The sequence below is a fragment of the Eretmochelys imbricata genome, chromosome 2 (assembly GCF_965152235.1).
Source record: "Eretmochelys imbricata isolate rEreImb1 chromosome 2, rEreImb1.hap1, whole genome shotgun sequence".
Classification (NCBI taxonomy): domain Eukaryota; kingdom Metazoa; phylum Chordata; order Testudines; family Cheloniidae; genus Eretmochelys; species Eretmochelys imbricata.
Window position 1 is genome coordinate 10474886 of NC_135573.1, and position 20421 is coordinate 10495306.

The window sequence follows — 20421 nt, forward strand, 5'->3', positions numbered from 1 at the left end:
CTTCATCAATTGTGAGAGAGCTTGGAGTAGTACATCTCGCGAGGTCAGGCTGCAATGCCTGACAAGAAGGCAAGTGCATGTCACTGCTTACAGACAACATGACGGCGATGTTCTATATAAACAGACAGGGTGGAGCATGCTCACCTCACCTATACCAGGAAGCCCTCCACCTCTGGGAATTCTGCTTAACCTGCTTGATTCATCTTGAGGAGCCCTTCCTTTCAGGGGCTCAGAATGCGCTAGCGGATCATCTCAGCAGATTCTTCACCAACCACACATGGTCCATTCGCCTGGACGTTGTGATGGATGTTTTTCAGAGGTGCTGGACTCCCAAGGTACTCCTGTTTGAACAAAATACAAGAGGTAGTGCCCACAGTTCTGTTCCTTTCAGAATCTCAGTCTGGGCTCGATCTTGAATGTGTTCCTTATCCCCTGGAAGGACCATCTTTTCTACGCATTTCCATGTATTCCACTCATACACAGGGCTCTACTGAAGGTCAAAAGAGATGAGGCGTGCTTGATCATGATAGCGCTGGCCTGGCCGCACGAGCATTGTTTTATCACCCTCCTGAATCTCTCCTTAGAAACACCAATCACCCTGTCTCTGTTTCCAGATCTAATCTCTCAGGATCACAGGCATCTGCAGCATCCAAACATCGAGTCCCTCCATCTCACAGCCTGGAAGCTCCATGGCTGAACCCCTTGGAGCTGGCATGCTCGGACTTGGTTCAGCAGGTCCTGTTACAGAGCAGAAAACTGTCCTGCAGGGCTGTGTATCTGGCAAAATGGAAGAGATTCTCAATCTGGCGAGGCCAGAAAAGGGATCTTGCCCTCTCAGGCAGGCAACAGTTCCATGTATTCTGGACTACTTGCTACACACCTAAAACAGCAAGGGTTGTCAGTATCTTCAATTAGAGTGCACCTGGTGACTATCTCGGCCTTTCACCTGAGGGTGAATGGCAGGTCAGTCTTCACTAATGAGCTCTGTAGCCGTTTTCTTAAGGGACTGGATAGGCTATACCCACAGGTGAAGCAGCGTATCCAGTCTTGGGACCTTAACTTGGCACTATTGAGACGCGTGGGGGCCCCCTTTGAGCCTTTGGCAACATGCTCCTTACTCTACTTGTCCTGGAATGTGGCTTCCTGGTGGCCATCACCTCAGCCAGCAGGGTCTCGGAAATCAGGGCCCTTACTTTGGAACCATCATACATGGTTTTCTTCAAGGACAAAGTCCAGCTACATCCTCACCCGGCCTTCCTTCCTAAGGTGGTGTTGCCGTTTCACAATAACCAGGACATTTTCCTCTTGTGTTTTTCCCCAAAGCCACATGCTAATGGTCAGGAGCAGAGACTTCACTTGCTAGATGTCAGGTGAGTGATCCAGTCTAAGGGGATATTGAGGCTGGTTGTGACCTTTGAAAGCTCAAACCACCTTCAGTATATGCACTGTAAAGTATACCCGCTTTTCAAATTGCTTCTACATTATTGGTCTTAATTCTTTTTAATTCAAAGCATACGAGGAACAAAGCCATTAGTAAAGTCAGGTTTTCTAACTAACTTGGGGAGGGGATGGGTCACTGATGGTCATTTTTCAATTGAGAAATATGCTTGAAAAGGCACCATACATACATTTAAAGAGTGCTGGGAGGATGACCACCCTCTGTTGTGCCTTGTGGGCTCCACCACTGCTTCTTATCATGTCTTAAGTATCTTGTAAGAAACTCAAGATATTCAAGGTACTTCTTTCAAGCAATGACAAAAGCCAGTACTTTGAAGAAATATATTTAATTTACCTAACTATAGGTCGAAAAAATAATCAACAATTTATTCTCTCTGGATAGTTCTTGTGATATTCTAAACAACTGGTAGCTTATTGAAGTTGTTACAAATAATCCTGGTTCATTATCTTGTATTACTTTGCAGATGGGTCCTAGTGTATAATTGAATAAATCATCATTACAGCGAAGGAAGTCAAATATTAGTGAAAACCCAAAGGGAAATGGAGCCCTTGAGAAGAGTATTAAGAAACTGCTTACAGCTCTTTAGCTCTCATAAGCTGATAAGCTTTTTTGGAATTGATTATATTTTAAATATTACATTGGATTATTATAGTCCTATTAAATAGCTTTAGTATCATGGTTATGAGAAATAAAACCAAAGATATTTGTGACCCAGTTAAAGTGATCAGTGTTATAAAATACTGACTTAGCATCTACAGAAGTAAGAGTGTACAATATATCCCCAGTAGGAACCACCTAATAACGTTTCATAGTTTTATTTGACTAGTATACCATTCATACTGGCTGTTAGTAAGTGGCAGGGGCTAGATGAATCCCACAACTTCTCCCTGCAAAGCTAGTATTTTTGAGAATATGTGGCTTCAGCTACCGCAGGGGTCCCCAACGTAGTGCCTGCTGGGGCATTTTTGTGCGCCCGCAGGATGCCGCACCGCCGAAATGCCCCCGAGAAGCGTTGCCGTTTCAGCAGCGACGCTTCTTCCCGCTGCCGCTTTTCGGCGGTGATGTGTCAGGCGCCCACCACAGTCTTTTGGGAATAACAATATGCTATTCCCACAAGAAAGTTTGGGGACCACTACCCCTTCTCCTTCCAATGGGCTAAATATCTCCTGAAAGTTTTGTCATGTGGAGTGGCCCTTTAAAAAGGCTCCAGGAAGGATGATTTTGTCAGCTGGGCCTGCCAGGATCACTAAGAGGTAGGAAACGGAGGTTGCCAAGACCCCTCTGTTCCTAATCTTCCATGGAGCCAGGAATTTGGGGTGTCACGTGGCTCCACCACCCCATCTGCTTCTAGCAGCACCAGCGGGTTTCCCTTTACCATCTCAGGAATCCTAAGGATGTCTGCAATTTTGGACCTCAGTGCACTGTTGTGGAGCTTGGCAATTGACTCTTCCGTGGGGGATGAGTGAGAAAATGGGAAAATGAATAGAGGGTTAGGTATGGGCAAGCCCTGGCAGTACCATTACAGTCCTGAACTAGTTTCAGAGTAGCAGCCATGTTAGTCTGTATTTGCAAAAGAAAAGAAAAGGAGTACTTGTGGCACCTTAGAGACTAGTGACCTTAGAGCACGTACACCATAAGTGTTCATTGATGTTTCTGTCCTGTTGCAGCTCACACTTGCAAGGACCCACCCCTGCACTGAGCAGCAGGGAAGGACTCTCTTGTTTGAGAGAGCAATAAGGACAGTTTATATTTTTCTATCGTAAAAAAGAAAAAAAGAAAACCTAATAATGCTGCACAGGGAAGTGTTTGGATATATGTTGTATATAGAAGGGAGAGATAAATATAAAAATAATTGGAAGTGAGCCAGGGATTTGTTTTTTCAGGGAAGGATGAAGGTTGGAAAGGAGGTGAATGTTAAGGCAGCACAGGAGTTTAAGGTATTTTAAAAACTTTCAGAGTTGGTTTAGAACCATTAAACTATACATATGATTGACCTAATGTTTTCAAATTAAGGGATGTGGAGCACTTCACAAGTACTTTATGGCAAGTTGACTAGTCGTACGATGTTGACTTTCCTCCTTCCTAGTTGCTAAATTTCATTTATACAATTAAAATATATGAAATCCTTTTCTAATATCCTGAGTAGAAATGGTCTGTGCAATTGTGAATGAATGAAGATATGGTCTATGAAAGAATTTCTCTATTGTAATGTCTACACTATTGTCATAAAAATAAAGGGAAGGGTAAACCCCTTTGAAATCCCTCCTGGCCAGGGGAAAGCTCCTCTCACCTGTAAAGGGTTAAGAAGCTAAAGGTAACCTCGCTGGCACCTGACCAAAATGACCAATGAGGAGACAAGATACTTTCAAAAGCTGGGAGGAGGGAGAGAAACAAAGGGTCTGTGTGAGTCTGTATGCTGGTCTTGGCCAGGGATAGACCAGGAATGGAGTCTTAGAACTTTTAGTAAGTAATCTAGCTACGTATGTGTTAGATTATGATTTCTTTAAATGGCTGAGAAAAGAATTGTGCTGAATAGAATAACTATTTCTGTCTGTGTATCTTTTTTGTAACTTAAGGTTTTGCCTAGAGGGGTTCTCTATGTTTTTTAATCTAATTACCCTGTAAGATATCTACCATCCTGATTTTACAGGGGGGATTTCTTTATTTCTATTTACTTCTATTTTCTATTAAAAGTCTTCTTGTAAAAAACTGAATGCTTTTTCATTGTTCTCAGATCCAAGGGTTTGGGTCTGTGGTCACCTATGCAAATTGGTGAGGCTTTTTATCCAACATTTCCCAGGAAAGGGGGGTGCAAGTGTTGGGAGGATTGTTCATTGTTCTTAAGATCCAAGGGTCTGGGTCTGTAGTCACCTAGGCAAATTGGTGAGGCTTTTTACCAAACCTTGTCCAGGAAGTGGGGTGCAGGGTTTTGGGAAGTATTTTGGGGGGAAGGACGCGTCCAAACAGCTCTTCCCCAGTAACCAGTATTAGTTTGGTGGTGGTAGCGGCTAGTCCAAGGACAACGGGGGGAATATTTTGTACCTTGGGGAAGTTTTGACCTAAGCTAGTAAAGATAAGCTTAGGAGGTTTTTCATGCAGGTCCCCACATCTGTACCCTAGAGTTCAGAGTGGGGGAGGAACCTTGACAACTATGAAAAAATTTGAAAATGCTAGATTCTATCACCTCACTTCTTTGTTAATGTTAGTTATCCTCTCTCCCCCATTTCCTCTGATTTTCTGTTACTTGTTTAGCCTTGTCTTAAATTAGACTGTGAGCAATTTGGGGCATGGACTACCTCTACTATGTTTGTACAGCATCAAGCTCAGTAAGGCTATGATCTAGTTGGGATCTCTGGGTCCTGCCACAATTCAAATAATAAATAGTGGTACTAAACAGAAAAATTGAAATTTCTTTGAGTTAATAAATTTGTACAATTGTTATTATCTTTTCCTTTCCGGATCCCAAGTCCACAGCTGTTTCCTCATATACTTTTTGCTAATAATAAGACCAAATAGATAACTGATCTGCATAGTATAGCTTACAGTAGGTTTCTTGTTTTCAGTAAGTTGTTTGTTAGTCTCTAAGGTGCCACAAGTACTCCTCGTTCTTTTTGTTTTCAGTAGTTACTTACAGAATTGAAATCCATCATTTGAGTGTCTTTGCTTTGAGAGAGACTTGGAATAATCAAATATTGACATCTCGGCATGTTGTTGTGCTGGTAACTCACCCTTCCAGATTCTGTGAGGGTTGTAGTGTATTTATTCATTTGATTTATAAATAGTGTAAAAATTACTGTTTGGCTGTAAGGAATTCATCTTTAGTCTACGCTCTGTGTATGAGTAATGGCCTCTTGATGTAATTGGAAAGTGTCTACTTCATTTTGGGCACTAACAAAAAATCACAAGTTACGGTGTATAAATAATATTCTTCATTTAATCAGCAATTTGTCTGATAGTTTTCATTTGCAGGTTTCAAGCTTTTTAAGAGGTTATATTTGTCTCACAGTGCATGTCCTTAATTCCTGCTAGCATTAATTGGAGTTAAACATTTTCATTAAAAACCTATCCCTTAAGCCTTCTGTAATATTGCTAAGAAAATGTAATCAGACAGTAGTAAATGGTTGTGAATGTGTAATTTTAGTACAGCCAATTTCAGCATGTGAATTAGTTTCATATTAAACAACAAGTCTTGATTTATGCAGTCCACTTACTAATATTATCTTGACAAGGGGGTGCTAACAAGGTATGTTAAAATATGGAGAAAGCCAGAGCACTGAAATACTTTAAAAGCTGCAACCAGAATCTCTGCATTCCAACTACTACTATAGTGAGACCTCTGTGATTAAGCATCTCCCAATTACTAGTAATGGTATTCCTTGATCTTTCCCCTTAATCCTCATGCTTGTTTATACTTCTAAAATTGAATTTAGTTTGTAATGTTGGTATGTCTCCACTTATGTCTCTGTACTTGGTATGGTACATACTTAGTTCTGAGACTTTCTTGCCACCCTCAATAAAGCTCCCAAGTTACCTACTCTTTCCTGAAGAGAATTAAAAGGGAGTGCATGAGGTTCTCAACTAATGGTTAATCAGGTCTCCTGTTAGTGATTGATTTATCAGTGTCACTGTTCCTCTTATCTTTTTAAATAAATGAAGCTGCCAAATCATACTCAGCTCATATACATGAAAACTTGTGTTCCTATTACTGCCACTCTTTTTCCTCATTCTTTCCCTGTGTTGGGTTCACTCCTTACCATACTGTTGCATTCTGGTACTTGATTCCATGAGGTGCTGAGCACTCTGGCCCAGATCCAGAAAAGCACCTCAGCATGTAAGTAGCCACCACAGAAGTCAATGGGACCTCTCAAGTGTTTAAAGCTAAGCATGTGTTTAAGTGCGTTTTTGGATTGTTACCAGAGTACTTGGTACCTCATAGGATTAAGCTTTTTGGGACAAGAACTGCCATTTATTTTATTTGTACCGTCTCCCAGCTTAAGGTAACCAATCCACCTCTAGCCTTTGCACTTCCAGTCCCCTAACACAATGGTTTTCAACCAGGAGTATATGTACCTCTGGGGGTACGTAGAGGTCTTCCAGGGGGTACATCAACTCATCTAGATATTTGCCTAGTTTTACAACACGCTACATAAAAAGCACTAGCAAAGTCAGTGCAAACTAAAATTTCATATAGACGATGACATGTTTATACTGCTCTATATACTATATGTTGAAATGTAAGTACAATATTTATATTCCAGTTGATTTATTTTAGAATTATATAGTAAAAATGGGAAAAGAAGCAATTTTTCAGTAACAGTGTGCTGTGACGCTTCTGTATTTTTGTCTAATTTTGTAAGCAAGTAGTTCTTAAGTGAGGTGAAACGTGGGGGTACGTAAGACACATCAGACTCCTGAAAGGGGTACAGTATGGAAAGGTGCTCACTTCAGCAGGAAACTGGGTTGTGGAGGTTATCTGGGAATTTGCATTTGACCGTAGGGATAGCTCTGAGTACTAGCATCTCTGTAGCAATATGTCAGCAGCAGTTAGGAGTGCTGTTATGGTACACTTCTGGTTTTAAATGTGTAATTATTTTTTACAGACTTCCAGTGGGTCCAAGGAGATGTATGTGAAGTTCAGCTGATGGTGTACAATCCTATGCCTTTTGAACTCAGAGTAGAAAACATGGTATGTATTTTTCCAAATTGTTCTTTTATCATTATTTTGTGACACAATATTTTTTCAATTCTGCACCGTTCAATTTTCCAGTATTGTTTTTATGTAAAGCAAACTGTTAAAGCTGTATTCAACCGATAAAGATAAATTCTCAGTCATATAACATCATTGCGTCATTTAGCCCTTCTCACCTTCTGTACTAGACAACTGATACTAGAAATAAGGCATACATTTTTAACAGTGAGTAATTAACCATTGGAACAATTTACTAAGAGTCATGGTGGATTCTCATTCACTGACAATTTTTAAATCAAGATTTTGTTTTTTTAAAGATGTGCTCTAGGTATTATTTTGGGGAAGTTCTTTGGCTTGTGCCGTACAGCAGGTTGGACTACATGATCACAATGGCCTTGGAATCTATGAATTATTGCGACAGTGAAATGAAATTCTTTGCCATTCAGAGTGCATGGATGCTTTACAATTACTGATGTACAGATCCCTGAACACTGAGGACTGGCATATAATGGCTGCATGGTTATTTAAATATCTTATGGTTATTCTTGTTTGCTGGGCAATAACCATATCCTTGACTGAATAACCAGACCCTGAACCCATAGGCTAAGCATCTTCTTAGCCCAGGGAATGATTGTGTCAGAATTATCAGGGTACATCTTCAGGTTGCTATGCTGCTGTGTACTGAACCTCTTTTCATCTCTGTCCTGGTTTCAGACTGGCCTAAGAATTCCCCATCCATCAGGTTGCCTCAACTTTTGACATCCTCCCTAGCTTGATAAAAGATTAACCCCCGCCACACACATCTAAAGCACAAAGATTGAGAGTGGGAGGAACATATGGGAAGAAGCCATAGATGGTGAAGAGGAGGAGGGACTACAGTAACTCCTCACTTAACGTCCTAGTTATGTTCTTGAAAAATGCAGTGTTACTCCAATCCAGTTTCCCTATAAGAATTAATGTAAATAGAGGGGTTTAGGTTCCAGGGAGATTTTTTTTCTCCAGACAAAAGAAGTTATATACATATATAGTATACGTTTTAAATTTTAAACAAACGAATACTGTACTGACCAATGATGATTATGAAGCTTGGTTGAGGCAGTGGCGGAGCGGGGTCGGGGTGCAGGAGCTTGTCCCGTTCTGCCCGCTTGCCCGGCACTCTCGGGCAGGAGCACTGGGCAGGGGGAGCCAAACAGCGTTATAAGGGAACATTGCAGGACTTTAAAGGAGTATGTTCTCTAATAGATCAGCGACCTATTAACGAGACCATGTTAACTGGGACGATGTTAAGTGGGGAGTTACTGTATTTAAAAAATTCATCTGAGATCTCAAGGACTCCACTTGACAAACTGATATTACCTACTGATCAATTTTATACTTCTATAATCCTACAACTTAAGTCTGTTTAACATACGATTATATATGACATGACATATGTTAGTTAATCGTAATCACAAAATAAACGAGCAATAAACTAAAATCTTTGGCTACACATCATAAAAATTCATTATTTGTTGAAGTCCTTTTGGGTTTCATTTTTATTGTCATCCCTGAGGAAAGCAGACATTCAAATCATATAAGTTCATGACTTCAGTTATTTTTAATTCCCTAGTCAGTGTTCTAAAAAAATATATATAGTGCTTCATTGAGGGATGCTGTTGTGAATTTCTGTGGTCTTATCAGTACAAAATAAATTTTTGATTCATTTGCTCAAATGTGCTCTGGTATTGTACGTGCATTTTTGTGAACAAAAAGTTTGCATATTATGACAAGAATCAAATATAAATTCCTTGGTCTTGCCATTTGATCAACTAAAAGTTTATGGTTTAATATAAATTTTATGCTTTTCGGCTTAATAATGTATATTGATTTTTTTGGTGGTCATCTACAGTTCACCTGACTCCTTACCATCCATTTTAGTCTGATTTGACACCTGATTCTCCTTCTCATAACAGTCACATTCTCTCACCTTCATCCTGGCCAACTGCAGTATTGATGTGCTGTCTGTTGCTTAGCCTCCCTCCTTCTTTGACCTTAAACTCTCAATCAACACATCGACTTATCAAAAGGGCCACTCATTCAACCTTGTTTTCACTAAATGCTACTTGTTCTATGACTTTTCATTTGCCTTTCCCTCTTTGTGACAATCACTTTATCTCCTTCAGTACTGCCCACCTGTTTCCCTTCCATTATTCTTCAATCCATCAGTGTGCATGATTTCTCCTCTTCTCCTTTCCCACACTCTCTCCTCTGCCGTCTTCACATATTCTTTTGAATCCTTCTGTTCCTCATTTCCCAACAGCCTAGAACTTGGGATCCTACCGGGCTTTGTCTTTTGCCTGCTCTTTTTGCTCCTACACCCTTTCCCTTATCCCTGCCACCTTTAATCTGATAATACATAAATGTACCTCCACTCCTGATCTGATTCCATCCATCCAATCTTGCATCTTTGTCTGTTTCTCTAACATATCCTCGAGGATGTTTTTGCTTTCAGCTTAATATGTCTGAAAGTCTAGAAGCTAGATAAATTCAGACTAGAAATAAGGCATGGGTTTTTAACAGGGAGGGTAATTAAACATTAGGACTACATACCTAGGAATATAGTGGATTCTCAATCACTTAAGTTTGCATATATTTGTAAAAGAGATGCTATAGCTCAAACGGAAGCTATATGGGCTTGAAACAGAAATTAACTGGTAAGGTTCTATGGCTTGTGTTATTCAGGAGGTCAGACCAGGTGGTCATAATGGTTCTTCTGGCTTAAGAAATCTATGAAATTTGAACTGCTTAGAACTCCCAAGACCTCTTTGCTTCCCACCTTTTCTGTTCCTGCTGACAGCAATGCTATCTTCTGTCACTCAGCCACACAATCTGGGCCCCTCTCCTCTTTCCCCACACTTCCAGGTCATGTCTAAATCTTGTTCTGTATCACCTCTAAGTTCTGGTCTTTTCCTTGTCTCCACATTGTGCAAATTCTAATTTAGTGAGAGGTTTTGTCAATAGGAAGGTGAATTGCGATACTTGTCACTAGAATGCAGAGGTGGATTAGGTAAAACAAGTTTGTATTGTGAGCCAGAAGGCAGGGGAAATCATAGGCTTGATCAGAGAAGGTGATGTCAGAACACTTATCGGGTACCTAGGGCCAGCCATAGCAAGACAAGTTCTTACAAAAGATAGTACGGACAAACATACACAAACTGAAACAGGAACAAACTAAAAAAAGCAAACCAGCCTTCATGATATCCACTCAGATTATGTTGAAGAGTAAAAATTGTTTCATTAACCTGGGTACTGGGGCCAATTTAGGAATGAATGTCAGTGTCCTGGATGCACAATTGAAATTCTAGGTGTATACTTTGCTTAGTCTCAAGAAACTCAGATTCTGTCAAAACTTGTCCAGCGATGATAAGCATCCTAGTTCCTACCCCTGCTGCAGTTGCCAAACCCTCCTCTGCCTCAATGTTGCAAAATGCTACCACAGGCCTTTGTAAATCTTATTTGGCACAGCGTTCTGCAAAATCTGGTGTTTTAAAAGATGTTTCTGTTGTTGAACTCTGTTGAGGCCTAATATTAGAATAGTTTGGAGAAACACTCGGGAAGCTAAGTTTCCGAAGAGTGTAGCATCTTTATTGTTTTCTTTGATATTTATTGGTTTCAGAGTAACAGCCGTGTTAGTCTGTATTCGCAAAAAGAAAAGGAGTACTTGTGGCACCTTAGAGACTAACCAATTTATTTGAGCATAAGCTTTCGTGAGCTACAGCTCACTTCATTGGATGCATACTGTGGAAACTGCAGAAGACATTTATATGCACAGAGACCATGAAACAATACCTCCTCCCACCCCACTCTCCTGCTGGTAATAGCTTATCTAAAGTGATCACTCTTATTACAATGTGTATGATAATCAAGTTGGGCCATTTCCAGCACAAATCCAGGTTTTCTCACTCTCCCCCCCCGCCCCTTTTTCCAAAAACCACACACACAAACTCACTCTCCTGCTGGTAATAGTTCATCCAAAGTGACCACTCTCCCTACAATGTGCATGATAATCAAGGTGGGCCATTTCCAGCACAAATCCAAGTTTAACCAGAACGTGGGGGGTGGGGGGTGTGTGTTGGAAAAAACAAGGGGAAATAGGCTACCTTGCATAATGACTTAGCCACTCCCAGTCTCTATTTAAGCCTAAATTAATAGTATCCAATTTGCAAATGAATTCCAATTCAGCAGTTTCTCGCTGGAGTCTGGATTTGAAGTTTTTTAAACTTGGATTTGTGCTGGAAATGGCCCACCTTGATTATCATGCACATTGTAGGGAGAGTGGTCGCTTTGGATGGGCTATTACCAGCAGGAGAGTGAGTTTGTGTGTGGGGGGCGGAGGGTGAGAGAACCTGGATTTGTGCTGGAAATGGCCCACCTTGATTTTCATACACATTGTAAGGAGAGTGGTCACTTTGGATAAGCTATTACCAGCAGGAGAGTGGGGTGGAAGAAGGTATTGTTTCATGGTCTCTGTGTATATAATGTCTTCTGCAGTTTCCACAGTATGCATCCGATGAAGTGAGCTGTAGCTCACGAAAGCTTATGCTCAAATAAATTGGTTAGTCTCTAAGGTGCCACAAGTACGCCTTTTCTTTTTGATATTTATTAGTTTTCACATTGAAGACAAATGCATGTTTATATGAGAGGCTCGGAAAATTCTGGAATCTTACTGGATAAATGTAATTTTCTTCTCTTCATGGTGATAGTTACAAGATTAATGGATTGAAAATACTCTTGTTTACTTGAGCTGATCAGTCAGACATACAGAACTTGTCCTGGAAAGTGCTTAGTTCTAAGAAGACTAACAAATACAAAGAAACATTTGATATAAACTATTTTTAATGATTGAATGTTGGAAAACAGTACATGTATGGCTAGAAAATAGTTTGAGAAATATATATTAATATAATTTAAGTAACTTTAAAAATGGCTAATTCAGACCATTCAGCAGCATACATTTTAGAATCAGTCCTCATATTTCACTCTCTTGTAACTGGCATAGAATGTGGTTTATTTATTTAATGGACAAGAATTTAATGGTTATGAATCTACTGTAAATTTGGAAATCACATTTCCATCCAAAAGCTTTTTATGCACTATTGTTAAAAATAACCTCTACAGTTATTGTGGCTTTTCTTTTTGTCGACTTTGTGTTAACAGCACGTTGTGGTCAGTTTCACAGTTTGATGATGATCGGTTGCATCTATTTCACACACTGCTCTTGGGGGAGTACACATCTATGCATTTTTTTCCCCCAGCCTCTGTGAGAGGGTTTTTAACAGTAACAGCTACATTGATGAGGTGTAGTAGGCCAATATGTACAAAAAGAACAAAGGGAAAAGATAGGTGTAGGTCTTACTATGTTTGGTGCTTTCAAAATTTTGACTGCTCAAAATAGCCTTTATAAACTCAGCAGGGGATCAAAAACCCTTAGTGTGGTTTCTTTTTTTTTAAATAAAGAAGAGCGCTCAGGAAAAATTCAGGGTATATTACTGAAAGTGTGTTGAATCAGCAAACAATTTTTTATCAACTAAAAACATCGTTTCCAGTGTCCCTCTAAAGGAAGAGATGTAGAATGAGGAGACATACAGGGTATTTGCAAACAAGACAGTCTAGTTTGCCCTGTATTACTTTTTTAAAAAAATAACACATCTACATCAGGGTAGGCAAACTTTTTGGCCCACACGTCTGGGTATGGAAATTGTATAGAGGGCCATGAATGCTCACAACATTGGGGGTTGAGGTGTGGGCTCCGGCTGGGGGTGTGGGCTCTGGAGTGTGGCCAGAAGTAAGGAGTTCAGGGTGCGGGCTGGGGCTGCGGGCTGGGGCAGGGGGTGGGATGAGGCCTCTGGCTGAAGGGGTGGGGGTGGGGGTGCAGGAGGGTGCTCCGGTCTGGGACTGGGGAGTTTGGAGGGTGGGAGGGAGCAGGGGGTTGGGGCATGGGAGGGGAGCAGGGCTGCAGGCTTTGGCGGCGCTTACGTCACGCAGCTCCCAGAAGCAGCAGCATGTCCCCTCTCTGGCTTCTACATGTAGGGGCAGCCAGTGGGCTCTGCACACTGCCCTGTCCGCAGGCTCCGCCACTGTAGCTCCCATTGGCTCTGGTTCCCGGCCAATGGGAGCTGTGGGGGCAGCGCTTGGGAAGGGGGCAGCATGCGGAGCCCACTGGCTGCCCCTGTGTGTAGGAGCTGGATGAGGGAAATGCTGCTGCTTCTTCCGGGAGCTGCATGGAGTGGGGCAAGCCCCTGACTCCACTCCCCAGCTGGAGCACCGGAGCAGGACAAGTCCCGGACTCCACTTCCCTGCTGGAGCTTGAGGACCGGATTAAAACGTTCGGAGGGCCGGATGCCGGATGGCTCCATATCTAGTTGGCAGCCGGTATCTAGCAGAGTGCCCCAAGGGTCAGTCCTGGGGCCGGTTTTGTTCAATATCTTCATAAATGATCTGGAGGATGGTGTGGATTGCACCCTCAGCAAATTTGCGGATGACACTAAACTGGGAGGAGTGGTAGATATGCTGGAGGGTAGGGATAGGATACAGAGGGACCTAGACAAATTGGAGGATTGGGCCAAAAGAAATCTGATGAGATTCAAGAAGGACAAGTGCAGAGTCCTGCACTTAGGACGGAAGAATCCAATGCACCGCTACAGACTAGGGACCGAATGGCTAGGCAGCAGTTCTGCAGAGAAGGACCTAGGGGTGACAGTGGACGAGAAGCTGGCTATGAGTCAACAGTGTGCCCTTGTTGCCAAGATGGCGAATGGCATTTTGGGCTATATAAGTAGGGGAATTGCCAGCAGATTGAGGGACGTGATCGTTTCCCTCTATTTGACATTGGTGAGGCCTCATCTGGAGTACTGTGTCCAGTTTTGGGCCCCACACTACAAGAAGGATGTGGAAAAATTGGAAAGAGTCCAGCGGAGGGCAACAAAAATGATGAGGGGACTGGAACACATGAGTTATGAGGAGAGGCTGAGGGAATTGGGATTGTTTAGTCTGTGGAAGAGACGAATGAGGGGGGATTTGATAGCCGCTTTTAACTACCTGAAAGGTGGATCCAAAGAGGATGGATCTAGACTATTCTCGGTGATAGCAGATGACAGGACAAGGAATAATGGTCTCAAGTTGCAGTGGGGGAGGTTTAGGTTGGATATTAGGAAAAACTTTTTCACTAGGAGGGTGGTGAAACACTGGAATGCGTTACCTAGAGAGGTGGTGGAATCCCCTTCCTTAGAAGTTTTTAAGGTCAGGCTTGACAAAGCCCTGGCTGGGATGATTTGGTTGGGATTGGTCCTGCTCTGGGCAGGGGCTTGGACTAGATGGCCTCCAGAGGTCCCTTCCAACTCAGTTATTCTATGATTCTGTGCGGCCCCCGGGCCATAGTTTGCCCACCCCTGATCTACATAATGCTTCTCGTATAAAAACAAACAAAAATCACATCCCAACCTGTTCTGTTTCTTGCCAAAACCTTTTTTTTGGGAAGAGTTAGGCTGTGGAAAAAAGTGGACGCATACGTTATTTGCTATCAGTATTACAATCAAATGGTACTTAATATAGTGGTAATACCTTATCTAGAGCAGGCCTGGAATACATGAGTTATTTATGGAAGGGCGTAAAGTTTTCTGAGTACTTAGACATTATAAGAATGAGAACTTATTCAGTATTATTCAGTTCAGTATTATTACTGCTGTAAAAAGCACAGCACAAGATTTTCCAAGGGGAAAAACATCTCCCAACTACCGCTTCCCTTCCCCCCACAGTATCATTTACTTGTAAAACATTTACAGTGTTTTCAAGTAAATGATATTGACCCTGATTCAGGCTTCTTTATTTGTCAATGTTAATCTAAAGATTTCTAAGCACTAGAGGGCAATGTTGGACAAATATTGAGTTCTACTAATGGCAAGTAGCAAAATATCAAACTTGTCATTTATACATGCTAGATATGTCGTATTGTGATGCTTATCTGTGTTGATTTAGATTTAACGTTAAGCATCTTGGCTTCAGCCTTAGTGTTGGAACTCTTATGCACAGTAAGGTTTATTTTAGTTGTTTTCTTTGACTGAGAAATCTTTTACCCTTTTCCTATGGTCTTTGTACTTAAACACTCCAAAGTTGCACCAATTAATGACACGTAATGGTGGCAGTGCCTGATGTATGATGATACACTTGAAGCTGCTTATCTGTTACACTGTGACAGTCTCTTCCTCATGCTTATTTTGCTTCTCCCTTCGTAACTAATGGTAATTCTGTGGAAAGGTTATTAGATTCAGATAATGTTTAAGAATTAAGAGTCTTAGAATGAGGCTGCACAACCACTGCATTATAACAGAAATATGTTGCAACGATTGCTAGTTTGATTTTTATCAACACAGTGTAATTTTGGATACCATGTGACAAATTGAGATAGAGACAACGTGGGTGAGGTAATATCTTTTATTGGACCGACTTCTGTTGGTGAAAGAGACATGCTTTAGAACTTACAGAGTTCTTCAGGTCATTTTGAGATAAGCTTTCTATAAAAACAAAAAAAACCCCTAAAACTAAGCTCTTTCCTGTACTGCTCTATAGTTAAACAGTCTGTTGTTCCTCTTACGGCAAATAATTTAGTATTCCCATTTAATTTTAGCAATTTTTCACCTGTCACATTTTATTTAGGTTGTTGCCGGCACCCAGTGCCGAAAGGCAAAACAACAGCAGGGGTTTGTTACCCGGTGTGCTTCACTCAATAATCACAATGGGGTGGAGAAGCAGAAAAGTTTATTTGCAGCTGCAAACAAGGTACAGGGAGAATAGAATCTCAAATCCTGCACACCAGAGCAGGTCATTACACACACTTTTATATTCCTTAATGCTACTGCACTATACATCAGCCAATTAAAACTTTGCACAAATACTCTGCCTTCCTTATATGGGTTACAACAATGTTTATTTCCTGCAACCTCTAACAAGCATTCCTAGCAACTTAAATAACCAGCACATTCTGTCTGGCCTTGTAGTTGTTTCTCTCCTATTATCTTTAACTTGGAGTCAGCAAACCTTACACTATAAGGCATTATCTGCGGCTGCAACATTGTTTTAAGAGCAAAAGAGCTTACTCAAACCAGCCAGGCCTGAATTCTATTAAGGGGGGTTAAGAAGAAGCCCTTAGGCCTTCAGCAGGAAGACCTCCTCGACTCTTATGGCCTCCCATCTCCTCGACTTAACTAGTGGCCATGCCCTGGGGTCTCCAACAAGGTGGTTATTAGGGCTGTCAAGCGATTAAAAAAATTAATCATGTCATTAATCACGTGATAAAAAAATTAATCATGCTGTTAATAATAGAATACCATTTATTTAAATATTTTTGGATGTTTTCTACATTTTCAAATATATTGATTTAGTTTACAACACAGAATACAGAGTGTACAGTGCTCACTTTATATTTTTGATTACAAGTATTTGCACTGTAAAAAAAAATACTATTTTCCAATTCACCTAATACCGTACTGTAGTGCAATCTCTTTACCATGAAAGTTGAACTTACAAATGTAGAATTATGTCCAAAAAGTGCCTGCATTCAAAAACAAAACAATGTAAAACTTTAGAGCCTACAAGTCCACTCTGTCCTCCTACTTGTTCAGCCGTCACTCAGACAGAAAAGTTTGTTTACGTTTGTAGAAGATAATGCTGCCTGCTTCTTGTTTACAATGTCACCTGAAAGTGAGAACAGGCGTTGGCATGGCACTGTTGTAGCCGGCGTCGCAAGATATTTACATGCCAGATGTGCTAAAGATTCATATTTCCCTTAATGCTTCAACCACCATTCCAGAGGACATGCGTCCATGCTGCTGATGGGTTCTGCTCAATAACGATCCAAAGCAGTGTGGACCGACGCATGTTCATTTTCATCGTCAGAGTCAGATGCCACCAGCAGAAGGTTGATTTTTCTTCTTTGGTGGTTCGGGTTCTGTAGTTCCCGCATCTGAGTGTCGCTCTTTTAAGACTTCTGAAAGCATGCTCCACACCTCATCCTTCTCAGATTTTGGAATGCACTTCAGATTCTTAAATCTTCAGTCGAGTGCTGTATCTATCTTTAGAAATTTCACATTGGTGTCGTCTTTGCATTTTGTCAAATTTGCAGTGAAAGGGTTTTAAAAACGAACAGCATGTGCTGGGTCATCACCCAAGACTGCTATAACATGAAATATATGGCAGAATGTGGGTAAAACAGAGCAGGAGACGTACAATTCTCCCCCAAGGAGTTCAGTCACAAATTTAATTCATGCATTATTTTTTTAACGAGCGTCATCATCATGGAAATACGTCCTCTGGAATGATGGCCAAAGCATGAAGAGGCATATGAATCTTTAGTGCATCTGGCACGTAAATGCCTTGCAACGTCAGCTACAGCAGTGCCGTGTGAACACCTGTTCTCACTTTCAGGTGACATTGTAATTAAGAAGTGGGCAACATTATCTCCCGTAAATGTAAACAAACTTGTTTCCCTTAGTGATTGGCTGAACAAGAAGTAGGATTGAGTGGAGTTGTAGCTCTAAAGTTTTACATTGTTTTGTTTTTGAGTGCAGTTATATAACAAAAAACCCCTACATTTGTAAATTGCACTTTCATGATAGAGGTTGGACTACAGTACTTGTTTGTATGAGGTTAATTGAAAAATACTATTTCTTTTTTATCGTTTTTACAGTATAAATATTTGTAATAAAAATAACATAAAGTGAGCACTTTACACTATGTATTCTGTGTTATAATTGAAATCGATATATTTGAAAATGTAGAAAAACATCCAAAAATATTTAATAAATTTCAATTGGTATTCTGTTTAACAGTGGGATTAATTGCAATCAATTTTTTTGAGTTAATCACGTGAGTTAACTGTTATTTATCGAGAGCTCTAGTGGTTATATTTTAGAGGTCATAATAACTTTAATTTTAAACTTGGCTCTTCTTTTTAGTGTTTTACAAAGGTGGTAAAACTGGGAGCAGGATTCAAAGGCTTTGTAAACGTAGGGGCTGTGAAAGTGTCAGGAATATAAAATGAGATGCACGCATGCAGAGTTATGCACCACAATTTGTTCTTATAGTTAGCATTTAAAGACTGTAAGGATGACCATGAGATAGATGCCTCAAAGAGACTGAAAATAAGTTAGCCTTTTGTTTTTAGGAGAATCTTCTGGAATTCCCCCCTTACTTGCTCCCTCATGGTGGCTCAGTGTCACAATTAACCTGTTTTCTGATGGATAGCTGCTATCCGAACACAGCTCATTACAGCCCATGCTGACCATTGGCCAGAAAAGATTAAGTAAATGATACAAGTTACGGCTTCTGCTATGCTCTCAACTAGTGGTTCCAAAACTTTTACTAATGCAACAAACCAACTGTATTTTGTCTTTTTTGAGGATCCACCATTATATATATGCTTCGTATGTGTGCATGCATACACATTATTATTATTTGAATCATAGAATATTAGGGTTGGAAGAGACCTCAGGAGGTCATCTAGTCCAATCCCCTGCTCAATGCAGGACCAACACCAACTAAATCATCCCAGCCAGGGCCTTGTCAAGCTGGGCCTTAAAAACTTCTAAGGATGGAGATTCCACCACCTCCCTAGGTAACCCATTCCAGTGCTTCACCATCCTCCTAGTGAAATAGTGTTTCTTAATATCCAACCTAGACCTCCCCCACTGAAACTTGAGACCATTGCTTCTTTTTCTGTTGTCTGCCATCACTGAGAACAGCCTAGCTCCCTCCTCTTTGGAACCTTTCAGGCATCGAAGGCTGCTGTCCTCTCACTCTTCTCTTCTGCAGACTAAATAACCCCAGTTCCCTCAGCCTCTCCTCATAAGTCATGTGCCCCAGCCCCCTAATCATTTTCATTGCCCTCCGCTGGACTCTCTTCAATTTGTCCACATCCCTTCTGTAGTGGGGGGACCAAAACTGAACACAATACTCCAGGTGTGGCCTCACCAGTGCCGAATAGAGGGGAATAATCACTTCCCTCGATCTGCTGGCAATGCTCCCACTAATACAGCCCAATATGCCATTGGTCGTCTTGGCAACCAGGGCACACTGCTGACTTATATCCAGTTGCTCATACATTGTAATCCCCAGGTCCTTTTCTGCAGAACTGACGCTTAGCCAGTCGGTCCCCAGCCTGTTGCGGTGCATGGGATTCTTCCTTCCTAAGTGCAGGACTCTGCACTTGTCCTTGTTGAACCTCATCAGATTTCTTTTGGCCCAATGCTCCAATTCGTCTAGGTCACCCTGGACCTGGACCCTAGCCCTACCCTCCATTGTATCTACCTCTACCTCCCTCCAGCTTAGTGTCATCTGCAAACTTGCTTAACTCCAGCACCTTCTTAGCCCTCCAGCCCTCTGTTCCTTCCTCCCCACCCTTAGTTTGAAACTGGGCGATGTGGTCATTTTATATATACATTTATAAACCATTATTCCGTTATCACATCATTCGGGGCGGATGCAAGTTTTGTTAGGGGCGGTCCTGCAGTCCTTGTCTAGTAGACTCCGAGCCCCGCCTCATGTGGTGGGCACTGCTTGTGAATCACCTAAGTGGAACAGACTGCTACATCCCCTCAAAGAAGGAAGTTATTTGCTGTAACTGTGGTTCTTTGACGTGTGAATATATTCCACGATCCATCCTCCATCCCCTCTGCACTGGAGTGTAATCTCTGGGTTTTCAGTGCGAAGTAACTGAGGGAGGCCAGGGTGATGCTGCCGCATATAGCCCGGGGAGGGGCTATGGCCACGAGGCATGAGCACTGCCCTTCTGTGGGTACTGGTAGGCAAAATTCTCTGGCTCTGGTGTGTGCCTAAGTGACATACATGTCTGCATCACCTCTCGAAGAGGCATAGTTACAGTAAATAACAGTTTTTCATTTATCAGATATACTTAAAACAGGACTTCTACATCAGGGAAAACTTGAAAGAAAAGAAATGCTTATGTAAAAGACTGTTTGTGTTTCCTTTGCTGATTTTGTAGAGTTTTTGGTTAAAAAAATTATTTCTCATAATCCAGCTTTTCTTTCTAGCTGAGACTGTAATGAAATTATTCTGTCTTTTATAAGACCAGTTTTTTCTCATGGAAATCGTGATGTCACACATTCATAATTATGGTTTCCCTGCAGGGTCATGTAGTAGAAGCAGATGGTTTCTGAAGGGGACTAGCATTGTTCTATACACACTATCCACTCTATGCATCTGGGTTATGAAGTGGGTTATA

The 20421-nt window shown here is 41.3% G+C and overlaps 1 protein-coding gene across 3 annotated transcripts in view; it reads left to right on the plus strand.

The window, feature by feature from the left end:
• TRAPPC9 (trafficking protein particle complex subunit 9) overlaps positions 1-20421 on the plus strand; it is an 816338-nt gene that overhangs the window by 100363 nt on the left and 695554 nt on the right. For all 3 annotated transcript variants that reach the window (XM_077809757.1, XM_077809756.1, XM_077809758.1), the window contains exon 12: positions 7060-7145. In XM_077809757.1, the coding sequence (XP_077665883.1) occupies positions 7060-7145 (86 nt within the window). The remainder of the gene's footprint in view (positions 1-7059; positions 7146-20421) is intronic.